Genomic DNA, 17,738 nt, shown 5'->3' on the forward strand with positions numbered 1-17,738 from the left:
ACAGAGTCGAAAGCCTTGGCCAGGACGATGAATAAGGCTGCACAGTAATGTCTCTTATGATGTCGTTTAGAACCTTGAGCGTGGCTGAGGTGCACCCATGACCAGCTCTGAAACCAGATTGCATAGCGGAGAAGGTATGGTGGGATTCGAAATGGTCAGTAATCTGTTTGTTAACTTGGCTTTGGAAGACCTTAGAAAGACAGGGTAGGATAGATATAGGTCTGTAGCAGTTTGGGTTTAGAGTGTCACCCCCTTTGAAGAGGATGATGATCGCGGCAGCTTTCCAGTCTTTGGGAATCTCAGTCTATACGAAAGAGAGGTTGAACAGGCTAGTAATAGGGGTTGCAACAATTTCGGCAGATCATTTTAGAAAGAGAGGGTCCAGATTGTCTAGCCCGGCTGATTTGTAGGGGTCCAGATTTTGCAGCTCTTTCAGAACATCGGCTATCTGGATTTGGGTAAAGGAGAAATGGTGGGGGCTTTGGCGGGTTGCTGTGGAGGGTGCCGGGCAGTTGACCGGGGTAGGGATAGCCATTTGGAAAGCATGGCCAGCCGTAGAGAAATGGTTATTGAAATTCTCAATTATAGTGGATTTATCGGTGTTGACAATGTTTCCTAGCCTCAGAGCAGTGGGCAGCTGGGAGGAGGTGCTCTTATTCTCCATGGACTTTACAGTGTCCCAGAACTTTTTTGAGTTAGTACTACAGGATGCTAATTTCTGTTTTAAAAAGCTAGCCTTAGCGTTTCTAACTGCCTGTGTATATTTGTTCCTAACTTCCCTGAAAAGCTGCATATCACAGGGGCTATTCGATAATAATGCAGAATGCCACAGGATGTTTTTGTGCTGGTCAAGGGCAGACAGGTCTGGCAGACAGGTCAATAGCGAGTTAATGTTATTTTTTCATCATCATTGCAAACATTGGATAAACGGGAGTCTGGAAGGCTAAATGGCTACATAACTATAATGATTACATCATCACACAAAACGCTAACTGTTTTTGCCCCAATGCAATGCTTGTGCTACGGCAATATCTGTTACAACAGATAGAGAAGGTTGTAGTATTCCAATTTTTTTTTTGAACGTTTGTTCAAATCGCAGATGTTCAGAAATACGAGACCGAGAGCTCTAAATCATCATATCGATAAAATTGGTTGAGGGTTCGGAAGAGGGTGAGTGACGAGATAAACGTAGGCCTACATGTAGGTGCAGAAGTGATTCGGATCTGATTTGAGAAATACGTTTCCAGCGGGGAGGGGTGGGGGTGAGAGAAACGTAGGCCTACATGTAGGTGCAGAAGTGATTCGGATCTGATTTGAGAAATACGTTTCCAGCGGGGAGGGGTGGGGGCGAGAGAAACGTAGGCCTACATGTAGGTGCAGAAGTGATTCGGATCTGATTTGAGAAATACGTTTCCAGCGGGGAGGGGTGGGGGCGAGAGAAACGTAGGCCTACATGTATGTGCAGAAGTGAATCGGATCTGATTTGAGAAATATGTTTCCAGCGAGGAGGGCTAGGGGCGAGAACTCCGTATTCGTAGCCTCTTCCTTTCAATTTATAGCCGTTGATTCTTGAAGTATATGACTTATAAATGCCGCATGAGCTTAATTCAACTGTCGTACCCCATCAGAACCCAAAATATAAGATTGTTTCACTCCAATGGTTGTACACAATGTAAATGTAAACACACTGTATAGCCTCAAAACATGGTTAAAACGATCATTTTGATATCATGGATGGTCAGTCTATGAATTTGAGAGTGGTTACATTTCAACACATCCATTCCTCAGCTTTTTTTCTCCAAAACTCAGGTGGGCTGACAGCTTTGTTATTGTGTAAATGATAGATTCTAGCTTTTAAACAGTTTTACTGTAAATAATTGTTACATTAGGCCTACCCTTCAAAATTACCTTCTCAAAATGGCAGTACAGACCCGCCCAGGGGACACATTTTTCAGCTACTTCGATACAGCTACTACTTGAAGTGATTTTGGTAGCAGGTTATGAGAGCATTTTCCCTAACACTAACCATTTTCCGAACCTTAACTTCAGTCTCCTAACCTGCTACATGAACTCTCCTAATCACTGCATAAATTCTCCTAACCTGCTAAGAAAAAGTTACTTCCAGCCATAGCATACCACCCTGCATCCCACTGTTGATTTGCCTCTGAAGCTAAGCAGGGTTGGTCCTGGATGGGAGACCAGATGCTGCAGGAAGTTGTGGTGGGAGGCCAATAGGAGGCACTATTACCTCTGGTTCAAAAAAAATCTCAATACCCCAGGGCAGTGATTGGGGACATTTCCTTGTGTAAAGTGCTGTCTTTTGGATGGGACGTTAAAATGGGTGTCCTGGCTCTCTGTGGTCACTAATGTTAATCCCAGCTAAATTCCCAATCTGGCTCTCATACCATTATGGCCACCTAATCATACCCAACTTCCAATTGTCTCATTCATCCCAACCTCCTCTCACCTGTAACTATTCCCCATGTCATTGATGTAAATGAGAACGTGTTCTCAGTCATTTTACCTGGTAAAATAAGGGATAAATAAAAAGTATCCAAGTGGAGTGAAAATAGTGCATGGGTTTCCACTAGTTACCAAAGTCAAAATTGCCTATATTGTAAAAACGGATTCATTTTTTTGTGATGCTTTTGGTCTTAATTTAAGATTAGGGTTAGGCATAAGGTTAGCAGTGTGGTTAGGTTTAGGTTTCAAATCACATTTTAAGAAGATAAATTGTAGAAGTAGGCGGGGATTATGACGTTGTGGCTGACCGTAGCATCATGAAAAATATAATAATGCTGCGTTCAAATCCCCTGGGAACTCGGAACTGGTGCCTCGTTCAAAACAACTGGTAACGCGGAAAATACAAGGTCAAATCATGACGTCAGTGAACTTCAGGTAGGAAAGTTGTAGCTCCAGAAGAGGCCCCAATTCCCGAGTAGTAATTCCGAATTGTATGATTGTTCAAAACGTTTTTCCCCCGAGTTGTCAGTCAGAGATTTCCCGAGTCCCTAGTTGTTAAGAACCTGGCATAACATAACATACGCCATATCCTGTTCCAGCTGTCAAATAAAACATGGCGTTGCTTCTAAGGTCAGTAGCTAGCTAACTGTGCCGTACCTAACTTTGATACATTTTATTTGTGAGTGTGGGGGGGTTAGACGTGTTAAATAGTTTACGCCTCCTGTGACGACAGGTTTGAGATGTACATGTTATTTTGATAACTTATAAACGCTACAATGAGCTCTACATTCGTATGGAAGTCATGCGTCCAAATTCCATGGATGTAACGGCCAATCTAGATAGCTAACTTTAGCCTGCTTGTGAAGTATCGTAACTAACTAGCTTGTCCCAACCTTGGATGTGAGGTTAGCTTGGGACCCAAATAGAAGTTGAACCCTTTTACTACTAGCTACTTAGCTATCTAGCGTACTAGTATTTCTTCCTCATATAGAACGGCCCAGTAACCTCAGCTCTTCTAGGATATTTGAACATTAACACCCTTGAAATGTTGAACTTTGACCACACAGTTTATGATTGTGCATTATTAATTGAGCCATTGCGCAACCTTCTCACCAATATCAAACAAGCTGTAATGAATTAAGAAGGAAGCTGCTCACGAATCTTGTCCTTAAACCTTGTTATTACTAACATTACTAAATGTGTTTTGCTTCATCTCTCTCAGGACCTTTACCCGACAGGGCACTTGCCTGTTCCGCCCTCAGTTTGGCATTCTATGCAGACAGTAAGTAGATGTGTCGATTGTGTGTCTGTGTACACTTGTCGCTGTTATTTTTCTATGTAGATAAATGCCATGTTGTACGTGTCCTATAGCCTTATGTGTTCTAAATAATTTTTTCTCTCTGCCTCTAAGGGGCGTTCCAATGGGAACCACAGCAAATGAGGAAATGAACAGGTTTTGGGCCAAAAACAACAAATTGAACCGACCCATGTCGCCACATCTGACCATCTATAAGTAAGTTGACTACATGTGTGATAATAAAGAAGCTCACACTGCACCTCAGTAATAGCTGTCCTTGTTGAATTTGGTGCGGAGTTGCTTGATTATGTTTGTACAGTCCATTGAGTCTCCAGGCCATCAGCGATTCATTTCATGGGAAGACCATAGGCACAGCTTTGATTCAGTGTATTGTGACATGGTTTATGGATCAGGGGAGCACAAGTACCCTTTTAAAGCACAAAACAACCATTCCTCACAAGATATTTTACTCTATGTATGTAAGGATCCTTTATCACTTTTGCTGGACCAGCTAGGCCACAGTGTATTAGACTAAACGTCAGATGACATGGCCGGGAATAACTCAGGCCCCCAACTTGAACTTGATAGGGTTTATATCCAGTGTGAACTGTGTATATATACTGTATGTGTGATGGCCATGGTACCCTGTGTCTTGCAGGTGGTCAATGCCTATGATGATGTCCATCACACACAGAGGCACAGGAGTGGGACTCAGTGGAGGTAATGTAACAACCTTGTACAGTATGTGGAAAGGCCCACATGATCACAGCCCTCAACATATATTTATTGTTCTTTCTCTCTCTCAGGTATCTCAGCATTTGCTCTATTAGCACTGGTGTTGCCAGGTAACTATCCATACTACCTTGACCTGATCCACTCCCTGTCCGTTGGCCCTGCTCTGCTCAGCCTTGCCAAGTTTGGCATTGCCTTCCCTGTGTCCTACCACACCTTGAACGGAATCCGCCATCTGGTAAGTACTGTGTCCACAGCGCACAACAACACAAGTCAACACTGTCTGCCGGTCCTTGTTTTCCTTAATATATTCTCCTTTTCTTTCTCTCTCCCTCTCTCTTTGTTAGTTCTGGGATAGCGGTAAGGGATTTAAGATTCCTGAGGTGTATCGCTCGGGCTACGTGGTCATTGTGCTGTCAATACTGACCTCCATTGCTGCCATTGCATACATGTGAGCAGCATGACGAGAGCAGAGGAGTGCAGGAAGAGAGAGAGGGGGCGGACACGAGGGATGTTTTTTTTATGTTCTTGTCTTTGTGTCCCCAACACAGTAATTGAATTAATAAATAAATGTCTAACCTATTTTTTTCCTTTTTTTTTCTGTTTTTATCATGGAAAGGCATAGCCTGGTCTCAGACTGTTTTGTTTCACTTAGCTCACATTCTGTTTTACCTACCTATGGCGAGATCAGTCCGGTTTCACAAGGCTAGAAAAGGATACTGTTGTGTGATGGGGATAATTAAACTGAAATAATGGAAATAGGACCATAATATCACCCTGTTTGTTATCTAACTGAACAATAATGTCACCTTCTCAAATGGCTCCCTATGAAGTCCATTACTTTTGAAAAGGGCCCATATGGCTCTGGTCAAAAATAGTGCTATATATCTATATATAGTAAACAGGTTGCCTCTTCACATGGTAATGTCCTACATTTGTCTCCATTTACGTCTTCCATTTATCTGCAATAGATCCACATTTACATCACTCAGAGATTCAAATCAGCATTAATGCCACTTGCAAGTCAGAGCTTAAGCTTGTGGTGTTTCAACTCGAATCTCTAATATCTATTCAAGCCCCAAGTTAAGTCTCGATCCGAGTCCATATCTGTATCTCCGCCACAGCGGGAGTGGAGCGTGTGGATCATCTTCAGCCTAGTGAAAGAGACAGTCCCATTACTTTGTTTTATGTGTCCACATCCCACCTCACCATTAATAGCATTTTGTAGCCAGGGCAGAAGATTGATATGAAAGCTGACTGAGTTATCGTTTTCTGAAACATATATATATATATGGATCCGTGGCGATTTTAGCATGTAAATCTTGGTGGGGCAAACAAAAATGTGGGATGCATGCCAGCAAAGCCACTACACCACACTAAACAATACATTAATTGCTCTAGAACGGTGACAAACGGTGCCTGCAAACTGTTAGCCTAACAGCAGAGTCCCAACACCTTACCGCTGCTACAGCTGGCTTTCAGCAGAGCCTTGTCTGACAGCGAAACAGTTCATTCAGCCTCAATTACTGCCTTTAAAAAAACATGGCTGATATGGCTCACTTGCTTAAACAAATGTGTTTTCTACTCACAATTGAGATGTACAAACTATGGCATAAGGGGATGATGAGCGGATAAGAGGCCATCTGTAATTTCGATTAAGACATTAATTAGCGAGCAACGACGGACATAGTCAATATAACTATTTGTTCAGCACTTTTGAAATGTACATTGACAGAATTCAGAACATGGGAAGTTCTTACAGTGTACTTCCTGTACAAGTCAGAACCGTAGGATAAATAGAGGGGGCATATAAACAATGAACGCTTACAATATTCGATAACGTTTCTCTAAAACAGGTTATAGGCTACATGTGCGCTACCAAGTTAGAACAGTAGGTGAAATTAAGAGGTGAAAATAGACATTGGTGAGGCACATTGAACACGGTTTGGGTTTTTGCGTGTCAAAAAACATACGTCATATAACACTATTTGAAGTGTTGAATAAGCTTTTAACTTGACACGTCAAAACACAATTCTTAGTCACATTGGCTACTAATACCTTACTACACAACATACACTTAGTATTACTTTCTTAGCTACAGTATACATATCTGCTTTGCATATTATATAATTTATGCAGCAGCATACAATACATTTTTGGACTCACCTTGTGAAGGTGGCGCGGTGGTCCTTTGGGGGCCAATTTTGTCATCATACTCTGTCATCAAAGTCTGGCATTCTCTGGATTTATGGTGGGAACTCAACAACAACAAAAAACACAGCCACTCCATTGAATAGCAGGCTAATGTTAGTGATTGCTTTGCAATGCTTGCAGGGTAGCCAATTCCTTATAAACCACTCATTGTTGAATTTGTGATTTCCAACTTGTTGTGTAATCTTTATGTCCAATGGCCGATGAGCACCGATACGTTTTATCTATAGTTTCTCTAAATTATTAATCTTCATATGACAAGGATTAAAAAGGATTTGCCAGTAGATTGTCGACTTGATTCATGATGAGTGCTAGCTCAGAATTATGTAGTAAGATGTTGACATGATCAGTCCACTCAAAGCTACTGTACATATAACGTGATTTGAAGTAATTTTATCTGCGGCCAATGACCTTGAGCCTTCTTGGAAGGGAACTTGTAATATATGTCTATGGCAGGACCCAAAGGGCTGAAATTTTGGATGTCTACCCTTACTAAGGACTTAAACTTGGCGATGATGTAGTGTCCCCATGAGTGACAGAACACTGAGCCAATCACGGTGCAATGCTCCTATTTTCTGCTTGCTCGCCCCGCCACCACATAAGGCACTGAGCTAAGCTGAAACACCTGCATTTTTGATGGTGACTGGGAATATGCAATCAAACAGGCTAAACGTCAGTACAGAGACAAAGTGGAGTCGCAATTCAACAGCTCAAACACGAGACGTATGTAGCATCATATTACCTCCACCTTACCTGACACCCTAGACCCACTTCAGTTTGCATACCGCCCCAATAGATCCACAAACGATGCTATCGCCATCGCACTGCACACTGCCCTATCCCATCTGGACAAGAGGAATAGCTTTGTAAGAATGCTGTTCATTGACTACAGCTCAGCCTTCAACACCATAGTACCCTCCAAGCTCATCATTAAGCCCTGGGCCCTGGGCTTTAACTCTGCCCTGTGCAGCTGGGTCCTGGTCATCCTGACAGGCTGCCCGCAGGTGGTGAAGGTAGGAAACACCACTACGCTGATCCTCAACTCAGGGGCCTCACAAGGGTGCGTGCTCAGGCCCCTCATTTACTCCCTATTTACCCATGAATGCATGGCCACGCATGCTTCCAACTCAATCATCAAGTTTGTAGATGACACAACCGTATTAGGCTTGATTACCATCAACGACGTGACAGCCTAAAGGGGGGTATGGCCTAATTGGTGGAGTGCTGCAGAGATGGTTGCCCTTCTGGATGGTCCTCCCATCTCAACAGAGGAACTCTGGAGCTCTGTCAGAGTGACCATTGGGTTCTTGGTCACCTCCCTGATCTCCCCCGGTTGCTCAGTTTGGCCGGGTGGCCAGCTCTGGGAAGAGTCTTGGTGGTTCCAACCTGATTCCAGTTAAGAATGATGCACGGCCGGGCTCTAAAATACAAATTGGTTCTATATGTGATGCTCAACATGCTGCCTCTCCCATCATTGTATTATTTAACTAGACAAGTCAGTTAAGGACAAATTCTTATTTACAATGAAGGCAGAACAACAGATTTTTATCTTGTCAGCTCAGGGATTCAATCTAGCAACCTTTTAGTTACTGGCCCAACACTCTAACCACTAGGCTACCTGCCGCCTCCTGTTTCTAGGAGCATATACCCACGTGCCATCTCCTCATTGGGTTTTAGGAGCATATAGCCACATGGGTGATTGAAAGATGAGGTCCACACTCCTGTCAGTTGTAAAGTTGTTTGACCACCGCCATATATAGTCCAAAGAAGAAAAAGAAGGAAGGAGGAGATGACGAGTAACAACCCAATGTTTATTCATTGACAAATTAGCTAGCAACAGAAAGCTAGCTAGATAAATTGCCATAAATGTTTAATGCTTTTTGACCTGTCCCAAATTAATATAATTGGTTCAGAGTTTGTTTTGATATTTCAACCTGCATGTCCTGACCGCTTCTGGTGGTGTTTAACAAAATCAACTTGCGCGTGCTGGCGCACGGTTTGGTCAGCATTTAAGCATGCAGTGCATGCGCCGTTTAGTGCATGCGCCATTTAACCAAGTGCATGCGCCGCTTGGTACGGAGTGACTTACCTCGTCAGACACTTTCCCTTGGAAGACTACAGCTCTACGCCCTTTAGATCTCAGAGAGCGCATGGTCTAAAGAAAAAGTGGTGACATAAGGAAAGAGTAATAGATTCTATTCACCAAGAGAAGGGGGGGGGGGAATCTCCATGATGAGAGCATCATTTTATCGGATGCTTGTATCTGATATTTACAAGTTACATGAATTGTTACAAATTCACTTAATATTGTATTTTTTTCAAATAATTACTCAGCGTAATTATGCATGAAATCAAAGATGTTTGCCTATCCCTCAGATGAAACGCACAGAAACTGATATCGCCATCTTGGCGCTGCATAGTGATGCTGTTAGTGCGACCTCTACCGGTCTGTCGGTGAACAGCAGCCAAGTGGTCCTGATGCTGCGTGATGAGGATGCTGTATACGGTAGGGGGAAATATAAACCCTCTTATCATCATTTGGTGAGACTCAGTCTCTGTGGCGCAATGGAATAGCGCGCTGGACTTCTAATCCAGAGGCTCCGGGTTCGAGTCCCGGCAGAGATGAGTTGTATCAGGAGCCAAGTGACTTTTTAGCAAACATAAACCTAGCAAATGTGTAGATGTACCTAAAGCATACCTTTTATTTCACTACAATATTGTGTCTATACGAATGTGTATGTTGTCTCTCAATGTGGAGATAATCTAATGGAGATTATGTGGCAAAATAATATATTTTTTCTATAAAACGAAGTATGCCATTTCCAGAACAGATGCGCTTTGGTTTCTCTAAGCCATGCATTTTATTATCAGTTCTCATCGCAGTACCGCGATATCCTTTAGCAGTAGTCGGGTATGTGTGCGCAGTGCATGCGCCGCTTGGTACGGAGTGACTTACCTCGTCAGACACTTTCCCTTGGAAGACTACAGCTCTAGCTTGACATCTTAACTCAGACACCCATCTGCCTTCCCCCCCCCCCCCCCCCCCCCCACACACACACACTTATCCTTTCTTTCATGTGATCTGAATTCATTCACTCATCTATCCATAAGTCATTCATGAGGAATATAGAATAGTCTATACCCGCTCTGACTGCCAGTATGTGGGAAATTATGATAATAATTGTAATTATAGGCAATAATGAGTGTCACATTATGTAACTACTTTTAATTATATATTAGGCCTAAACCATATAAAAAAAACTCATTGCTCGTGCATGTGTGCACATTTGTTTCAATTACACAAATTAAGTATTCTAGGTATTCACCATCATCACAAATAGATCAAATTACATGTTGATATTGTATGTTGATTATGCAACTGCCGCTCGTATAGGAATGCGCGCAATGACAACTCTTTGCCTCATGCTTCTGTTTTCAGCACCTGGAGCTGTCCTGCACTCACATGCCCTGTCAGGGACTTTTTAGAGACACTATAATTCCAGTCCTCTCCAACGACTAATTAAAACACCGCGTTTGAATTAAACGGATGCATTAAATGCTGCAATGAGTAGGCATATGTGTCTCTATGTGTTGAATTTTAAGAGACATTATATTTGTAAAAACAATCCTGCTGCTACTACAGCTGTCAGTTTGGTGATCCCTTGTGTATCCCCCAGTTTGACATTGATTTCCTCCTGCCTCCTGTTTGTTGCCTATGGTAGTGATTGGGCTTTTCGTGCCGCCATCCACCATGTTTTAACCCCATGCCTCCCCACACACACGAACTAATCCGCGTGCAAAACTAATCCTTAATCCCCTCGCGAGTTGAACCGCCCCCCTCCACTGAACACCCACCTGGCGGGCCTGGCGCGTGTTGATTCCACTCAGACAGACCACGCCTCGCGCTGTCAGCCAAAAAGGCCCCAACTCCAGTTCAGAAAGCAGAGCAAAACATGTCAGGTCTAGGCCTAAATCAGTTATCCATGGGGACTATGCCTACTACCACTTCTACCTATAGACTATTATGACTAAATATATAATAATACAAAATCAATTCAGAAAGAACAATTCTAATTTGTCTATAAGAGGCTAAGAACAATACTATGAGATGACTGGGCATACAATCTATATGAATGGCCTATGAAATCTCAGTTTCTCTCTTTCTTTCCAAATATATCTCAATCTGTCTCTTAGCTCTCTCTCTCTCTCTCTGCGTGTCTCTCCCTCTTCCAGGCAGTATGCGCTGGCTCTGTTATCCGAATGGTACGGGCCAAATCGTATTAAAATCCCCTCCCCCTCCCTCACTCCTCCGCCCCACACGCCACCCCTCCTCCCTCCTGTCTTTCAGACAGACTGTTTTTGCTGCATTGAACGGTAGCCGTGGAGAGAGGGAAAACGCAAGAAAAACAAGTAGCCGAAGAAGGAAGATAAAAAAAAGTCAATATAGACATATCCAGAGAGACCTCAGATCCAGCGCCAGCTATCCTGCATCACAAGGACCACTTCCAGACCAGAACCAACGGCGACAAATAGTGCAGGACCCGGACTCCAGAAGCGTATATCGGTGTGTATGCTGCTATGTCTGTCCCTAGGAATATTATTGTTGTTGGCTGTGTCCGGGCTGTAAGCGAACGGGAGACACCTGTCACTGTTGTAAATACGATGCGTTCTTGTCCTGGAATGTTTCTGCGTGCGCCTCGCTCAGTAGCCTAGGTTACTGGCAGGTGGTGGAGGTAAACCGTTATCTTGACCCGGGAACAAAACGCTAGACGCGTTGTATAATCTAGTGCGAATATGCTTTTTGTTATTGGACTGTAGCTACGTTATGCCCCGCCGTCTCTTCCCTCACGGCTTTTAACACTGGTCGTGTGGCTGCAACAGCGCGCTGTTTGCACTGTTATTTCCACGTTTATAGGCTACTAGGTGTCTCCGATTTCCTCCACACGTAGGCTAATTTCGTTTATTGGGAGAAAGGTGTAGGAAAGGTGGCTCCTACCGGGGCTCCATTCTAGATTCTACGCCGCATCCAGCAGCATTGCAGGTGCCTTGTAGGCTATACCTATCTTTAGGTTGGACTTATCCAATCCTTTGTAGAGGGGCTATTATTAGTGGTGATCCGCAATAATGTTATTATAGCCTACCAATCAGTTCTGTTTTTTTCTTGACACACTCCTCGAATGGTTCCAACAAGAATAAACCCCCCCCTGCCCTATCCTATCCCCGCCCTATATTCGCCCGCCCGTCCCGCAGGCAACCTCTCTCTCGCCATGGCTCGCGCTGCCGTTGAACCGAACGGTGACAATGAAGGAGCATTTCGAGGGTAGATCCTAGCCTTGCCTCGGCTGCCATGTAAAGCTATGTGCTTGTGAGAGCCCGAGGGTATATATTATAGTGACACAATGTGCGTTACATCTGTGTCATGTGAAGCACAGGCAGGGAATTCTCAACGGGCGACCGGTGCAGGCATCTTGCTGTTCACTCCTGCGTTTTGCTTGGCCAATTTGATTGGTGTTATTTGTAGTTAACAAGAGTTGTTTTGGTCCCAGAAAACATCCCACCTATACATGGCAGTTTGTAGCATTCTCGGGACCAAAGCAAGATTTGTTGTAAAGCTAATTTCCTGCAATTCTACACATTTTTCCATGGGATTGAGAGAAGAAATAGCCGTTTTAAAGCAACATTTTCCCAATTCTACACATTTTGCCATGGGGTTGAGAGAATAAATAGCCGTTTTAAAGCAACATTTTCCCAATTCTACACATTTTGCCATGGGATTGAGAGAAGAAATAGCCGCTTTAAAGCAACATTTCCCAATTCTACACATTTTGCCATGGGATTGAGAGAAGAAATAGCCGTTTTAAAGCAAAATTTTCCCAATTTTACACATTTTGTCATGGCTAATGCCATGTTCATATGATATCTGAGTGAGAGTGACTAACAAAATCAATGAGGGCCCCCTGGAGGTTGGGGACCCTGGGCATGTTCCTCATGTGCCCGGTCAGTAATTCAGCCATGATACGTACCTAGCAATCTATAAAATGTTAGCTGACATGGGCTAATTGAGTGACTGTCAGTGACTGACACAACAGAGAAAAACTGCTGATGCACTACTAATTTTCTAAATTGCAGTTTGTGTGCTTTACTATCCTAACTAACAGTAAGTTGAGACACCGACTGACTTCCGAAAAAAATATTGCTTATAATTGGCACTGCACCTTTACATTTAGAGGTGGACTGAATACATGTAGGGGCAGGGGTTCTCAAACTCTTTGAGTCCGGGGAACCCATTTGTAATAACAAATTCATCAGGGACCCCCTCATAATCAGAACAACAACTTAAAAATAGAACAATGTATTGTATTGTATTGTATTGCACACTTTAAACTTATTCCACAGAGCCACGGCCAAAAGTTGTTTAAACAGTTCTTAGTAATATTCATTAAAAAAATGAAATGTAAAAAAAATGACACATAAATATTTTGAGATCTGGCCGTGGACCCCGCTTTGAAAACCCCTGATTTAGGGCAATGATAACAGACACTGATTTTCCTCCTTTAGTGATTTACAGTTGCCTTTTATGGCAGTAGGCTATAGACTTGGTCACTGCGTCACCACCCAATACTTTATGACACAGGCAGATTGATAAAACCCATGGAGCAGTTACGTGAGTAGCGATGTCCAAACGTTCATTCAGCACCGGCCAACCAATCAGAAAGCAAGCAATTCATCAATAATGGTCTTGTTTTATCTCCACTGCTGTAGGTAATACTCTGGTAACACTCCGGTGCTCCTCTGCCTACCCTCGTGAGGATTCATCGAGACGAACAAACGGATCTGTGTGTCCAACCGACCATGGCATTCCCTTCTTACCCGGTCCCTGGTCTATGGACTCTGAGCTTATTGACACTACTGGCAGCCTCTGTTCAAAGCAACTTCATCGTTTTTGGTAAGCATCTCTCTCGCCCCTCCTCCCACACTCCCCCCTCTGCCCCTCCACTATCTGACGCTCTATCCTGTTGACGTTTTATTTGTTACCGTGTGATTACAAGGGAGTCATGGAGCCGTTAATAATAAGCTCATGGGGCACGTCCCCCCTCCCCCTGAACTCCAACTGAATTTCTGCTCTTGTTTTTAAAGAATGTGTGTGACTTACATGTGCACAAACAGGCCTGTGCTATGCCTCTCTCGGTGTCACACACATATGTGCGCATACATAGGCTACCCCTGCACATTATTATGTGGGGCCAATGTGCTCATGATCATTAGTGACATTGAAAATTGATCATTGGGAGAGCCCTCACTGGATACAGTAGGCCACACACACACACACACACACACACACACACACACACACACACACACACACACACACACACACACACACACACACACACACACACACACACACTGCTCTCAGTGGACACACACACACACACACACGCACACACACACGTCTATCAATCATCAACTGTCTGTCGATTAGACAGCCTATGATTGGCAGAAAATCACCTTTTTAAGTATTTATTTGTTCTATCAGTAATTGTTGACCAACGAGGGTCAGACACAAGCAAGTAGTAATGTTATAGCCTATATAATAGAGAGTAACTATCCCAGACTCACTATCAGACTCTAAAAAACACAACACTAGACTATATTCTCTCATGCCCATGCTCTTGCAGATGTGCACTCACACGGAACCCCACAAATTTGAACGCATGCGAACACTTGCACTTACTTTAACTATGTCAGCTGTTTTCACTGTCTGTTGAATTATGCATAACTGTATTTTCTGTGCTTCTGCGTATGAAATATGTGTTGAGAGCGGTGTGGAGGGGTTGTCAATGTGAGTCAATGGTCAGTGAGAAGCTGTAACCTACTGCTGGGGGTAGGGATGATAAACAATCTTCTGCTGCTACTGAGATAAGGGGCCAGTCCCAAGTGGCACCCTATTCCCTATATAGTACACCGCTCTTGACTAGGCCCCATAGGGAGGCAACTGAGGTCAGTGTTGAGCACATGCTAATGAAATCCTATCATGGCCCGGTAAATAGAAATAATGATTGCAATTATTGAAAATATTCATCAAATTCAAGCATGTATAAGATGAGATAAAGTCCTGATTTCTGAAATTGAGAGGGCATAGACCTGATAGTGATTTTGGTTCTTCATGCGGAGCTTATTTTGTCAATCCAACGCCAAGATTGAAATTTGCACCTGCAGTGCAACGAGGACTTCTCACATTCAGAAATATGTCACATTTGATTAGGGTTTGTATTGGTGGAGAATTGACCATGCAAGAACAACCAATGGATTCCCTGGGCTTTTTGGTTGTAGCTTAAAGCTGTTTTACACTATTGTTGATCAACTGGGAGCCATTCAATCTAGGTTATCTGATCAGGTTGTTAAAGGAGCAATCGGCGATTGGTACATACATTTTTGGGACTTAAATTATTGATATACAGCAACACATGGCTTCATGTCGTGTGTCCGACCTAGTGGTAGTCTGCGTTCCACATTGCCCATAGGGCCCTCGTCAAAAGTAGTGCACTATATAGGGGATAGGGTGCCATTTGGAACAGAGTCCTAGATAGATGGATGGAGGGGGAGATGAAGGGGAGGGGGGGGGGGGTCAAATAATGGTGAAAATGGCCGGTGAATGGGGAGTTCATTTTAAAAGGCACTGAACAGAAGGGCCTACTTAGCGTAAATAATAAAATGTTATGTATCAGAAAGGAAAAGCGATTAGCTAGACAGATCCATGCACTGCAGATAAACCATCAGATGCACCAAGCCTGTCTGTCACTACAACACACCTCAAAATCTATACTGTTGCTTTCAACCTTTCAAAGCCTCCATGTTATGGCTGTCTCTTACTTTCTTCTGCCCAGAAACAAAATGCACATGAATGATATGTATTAGCGAAACAATACAGGAGAGAGCGTGCATATTGTGTCAGCGCTCATTTAAACATTTGATGCAGAATGAAGAAACCCCCATATGAGCAGTGTGTCAAAACCAGGGAAAGGACAGCGCTTAACGGTTTGTCTGTGCTGTGGCCCCCATACAGGGAGCTTCTAATTGCACACAATTTGACAAATCCATTTTCCACAGCTAGATGTGCAGTGGAGCAGTTCAGATGGAGTATATCGCTGAAGGATACATATTAGATCACTGTGATTGGGCAAGAATAAGTACCAAATGGCATCCCCTATGTCGTGCAGTACTTTTGACCAGAACCCTATGGGTTTTCTTAAGGGCTCTGGTCAAAAGTAGAGCAAACATATAGGGAATAGGGTGTCATTTGGGTTGCAGCCCCTGTTTCTGTATCGCTAACCCAGTTACCTTAGGCCTGTGTGTTGTGTCCACACACACACACACACACACACACACACACACACACACACACACACACACACACACACACACACACACACACATGGTGACCGCTAGCCTCTCGTCACTGACGGTGCCCCTTCTCTGCAGAGGCCAAATTACAGATCTCGGGGAATAATGTTTGCATCCCAAATGGCACACTATTCCTTATGTAGTTCACTACATTTGTCCAGGCCCTTAGAGCCATCTGGGATCAGAGCCCATAGAGCAATATGTAGGGACCAGGGTGCCATTTGGGATGCATCCATTGTGTGGTCTCATAGAGAAGACCACAACACGACGTGGTTAATAGTTTATTTACCTCAGTGCATTCTGTCTCGTGCGGCTCGGCAGTGGACCGCTGGATTGAGTGAGGCAGAGAGAGGCTGCTCTTTCAGCTGTGACCAATAATGAATAAATATTAAAGGACGGCATGCGGGTGTAGACCAATCGTTAATTTGGTTGAGATTTACAGACGGGAGAGAGGGATGGCCTCTGTTCTGTGCCAGCAGTTCACTTTAGTCTGCTCAGGGAATGGGGCTCTGGCAGCATAGAGGCCTCCTGAAAGAACCACTCACACCACCGATTTCCTGTGGGCTGTTTATTGTTGACTGGCTGACTGAATAATGTCCCAAATGGCACCCTATTACCTATATAGTGAACTATTTTTTAACCAGGACAGATATAGGAAATAGGCTGCCATTTGAGACGCAGAACCTGGCTGACAGGCGTCCTGTGTGCTGTTTGTTTTTGACTGACGGACTGGTTGCATCCCAATTGGCAGCATATTCCTTATATAGGGGCCTTTGTCAAAAGTAGTGTACTATAAAGGGAATAGGGTGCTAGATGGGATTGTTACCTCGACAATCATGAGTGGCTCAAGGGAGGATGGGAGGGAGGCTCTAGCCTGTTAACAATGCTGAATGATAAGCACTGACTCATTAACAAGCTGGAGTACAAGAAGCCTGAGGGAATTACTGGCTAGTGACTGTGACATTAATAAAGAGACCTAAGCTTCTACATCGCCCTCTAACTCTCTCTCTACTCTGGATGGCCCCACCCAGGCCACTGGTTTTCAAACCTGGGGCCGTATGTATCAAGCGACTCAGAGTAGGAGTGCTGATCTAGGATCAGTTTTGCCCTTTTAGATCACAATAAATATGGGTACAGTGCCTTGCAAAAGTATTCATCCCCCTTGGCATTTTTCCTGTTTTGTTGCATTACAACCTGTAATTTAAATATATTTTTATTTGGATTTCATGTAATGGACATACACAAAATAGTCCAAATTGGTGAAGTGAAATGAAAAAAAGAACTTGTTTAATGTATTCACCCCCTTTGCTATGAAGCCCCTAAATAAGATCTGGTGCAACCAATTACCTTCAGAAGTCACACAGTTAGTTAAATAAAGTCCACTTGTGTGCAATCTAAGTGTCACATGATCTGTCACATGATCTCAGTATATATACACCTGTTCTGAAAGGCCCCAGAGTCTGCAACACCACTAAGCAAGGGGCACCACCAAGCAAGTGGCACCATGAAGACCAAGGAGCTCTCCAAACAGGTCAGGGACAAAGTTGTGGAGAAGTACAGATTAGGGTTGGGTTATAAAAAAATTATCTGAAACTTTGAACATCCCACTGAGCACCATTAAATCCATTAT

The 17,738-nt window shown here is 43.6% G+C and overlaps 2 protein-coding genes and 1 non-coding gene across 5 annotated transcripts in view; all 3 read left to right on the forward strand.

Moving 5' to 3' along the window:
* The first annotated feature begins 3,053 nt into the window (after positions 1 to 3,053).
* LOC139377428 (succinate dehydrogenase cytochrome b560 subunit, mitochondrial-like) lies at positions 3,054 to 6,987 on the forward strand. Its single transcript, XM_071120458.1, has 6 exons — positions 3,054 to 3,093; positions 3,686 to 3,745; positions 3,875 to 3,976; positions 4,419 to 4,480; positions 4,567 to 4,730; positions 4,840 to 6,987. Exons 1-6 carry the CDS (start codon positions 3,077 to 3,079, stop codon positions 4,945 to 4,947), a joined length of 513 nt encoding a protein of 170 aa, XP_070976559.1. The 5' UTR covers positions 3,054 to 3,076; the 3' UTR covers positions 4,948 to 6,987.
* Positions 6,988 to 9,254: 2,267 nt separating this feature from the next.
* trnar-ucu (transfer RNA arginine (anticodon UCU)) lies at positions 9,255 to 9,328 on the forward strand. The gene has a single exon. It is a non-coding gene; the product is annotated as a tRNA-Arg (tRNA).
* A 1,738-nt stretch (positions 9,329 to 11,066) lies between these two features.
* LOC139376371 (cell adhesion molecule 3-like) overlaps positions 11,067 to 17,738 on the forward strand; it is a 79,658-nt gene continuing 72,986 nt past the window's right edge. For all 3 annotated transcript variants that reach the window (XM_071118880.1, XM_071118881.1, XM_071118882.1), the window contains exons 1-2: positions 11,067 to 11,267; positions 13,466 to 13,649. In XM_071118880.1, coding sequence (XP_070974981.1) covers positions 13,556 to 13,649 — 94 coding nt within the window. In that variant the 5' untranslated portion in view covers positions 11,067 to 11,267; positions 13,466 to 13,555. The remainder of the gene's footprint in view (positions 11,268 to 13,465; positions 13,650 to 17,738) is intronic.

Source organism: Oncorhynchus clarkii, chromosome 20 (genome assembly GCF_045791955.1).
Source record: "Oncorhynchus clarkii lewisi isolate Uvic-CL-2024 chromosome 20, UVic_Ocla_1.0, whole genome shotgun sequence".
NCBI classification, from domain to species: Eukaryota; Metazoa; Chordata; class Actinopteri; order Salmoniformes; family Salmonidae; genus Oncorhynchus; species Oncorhynchus clarkii.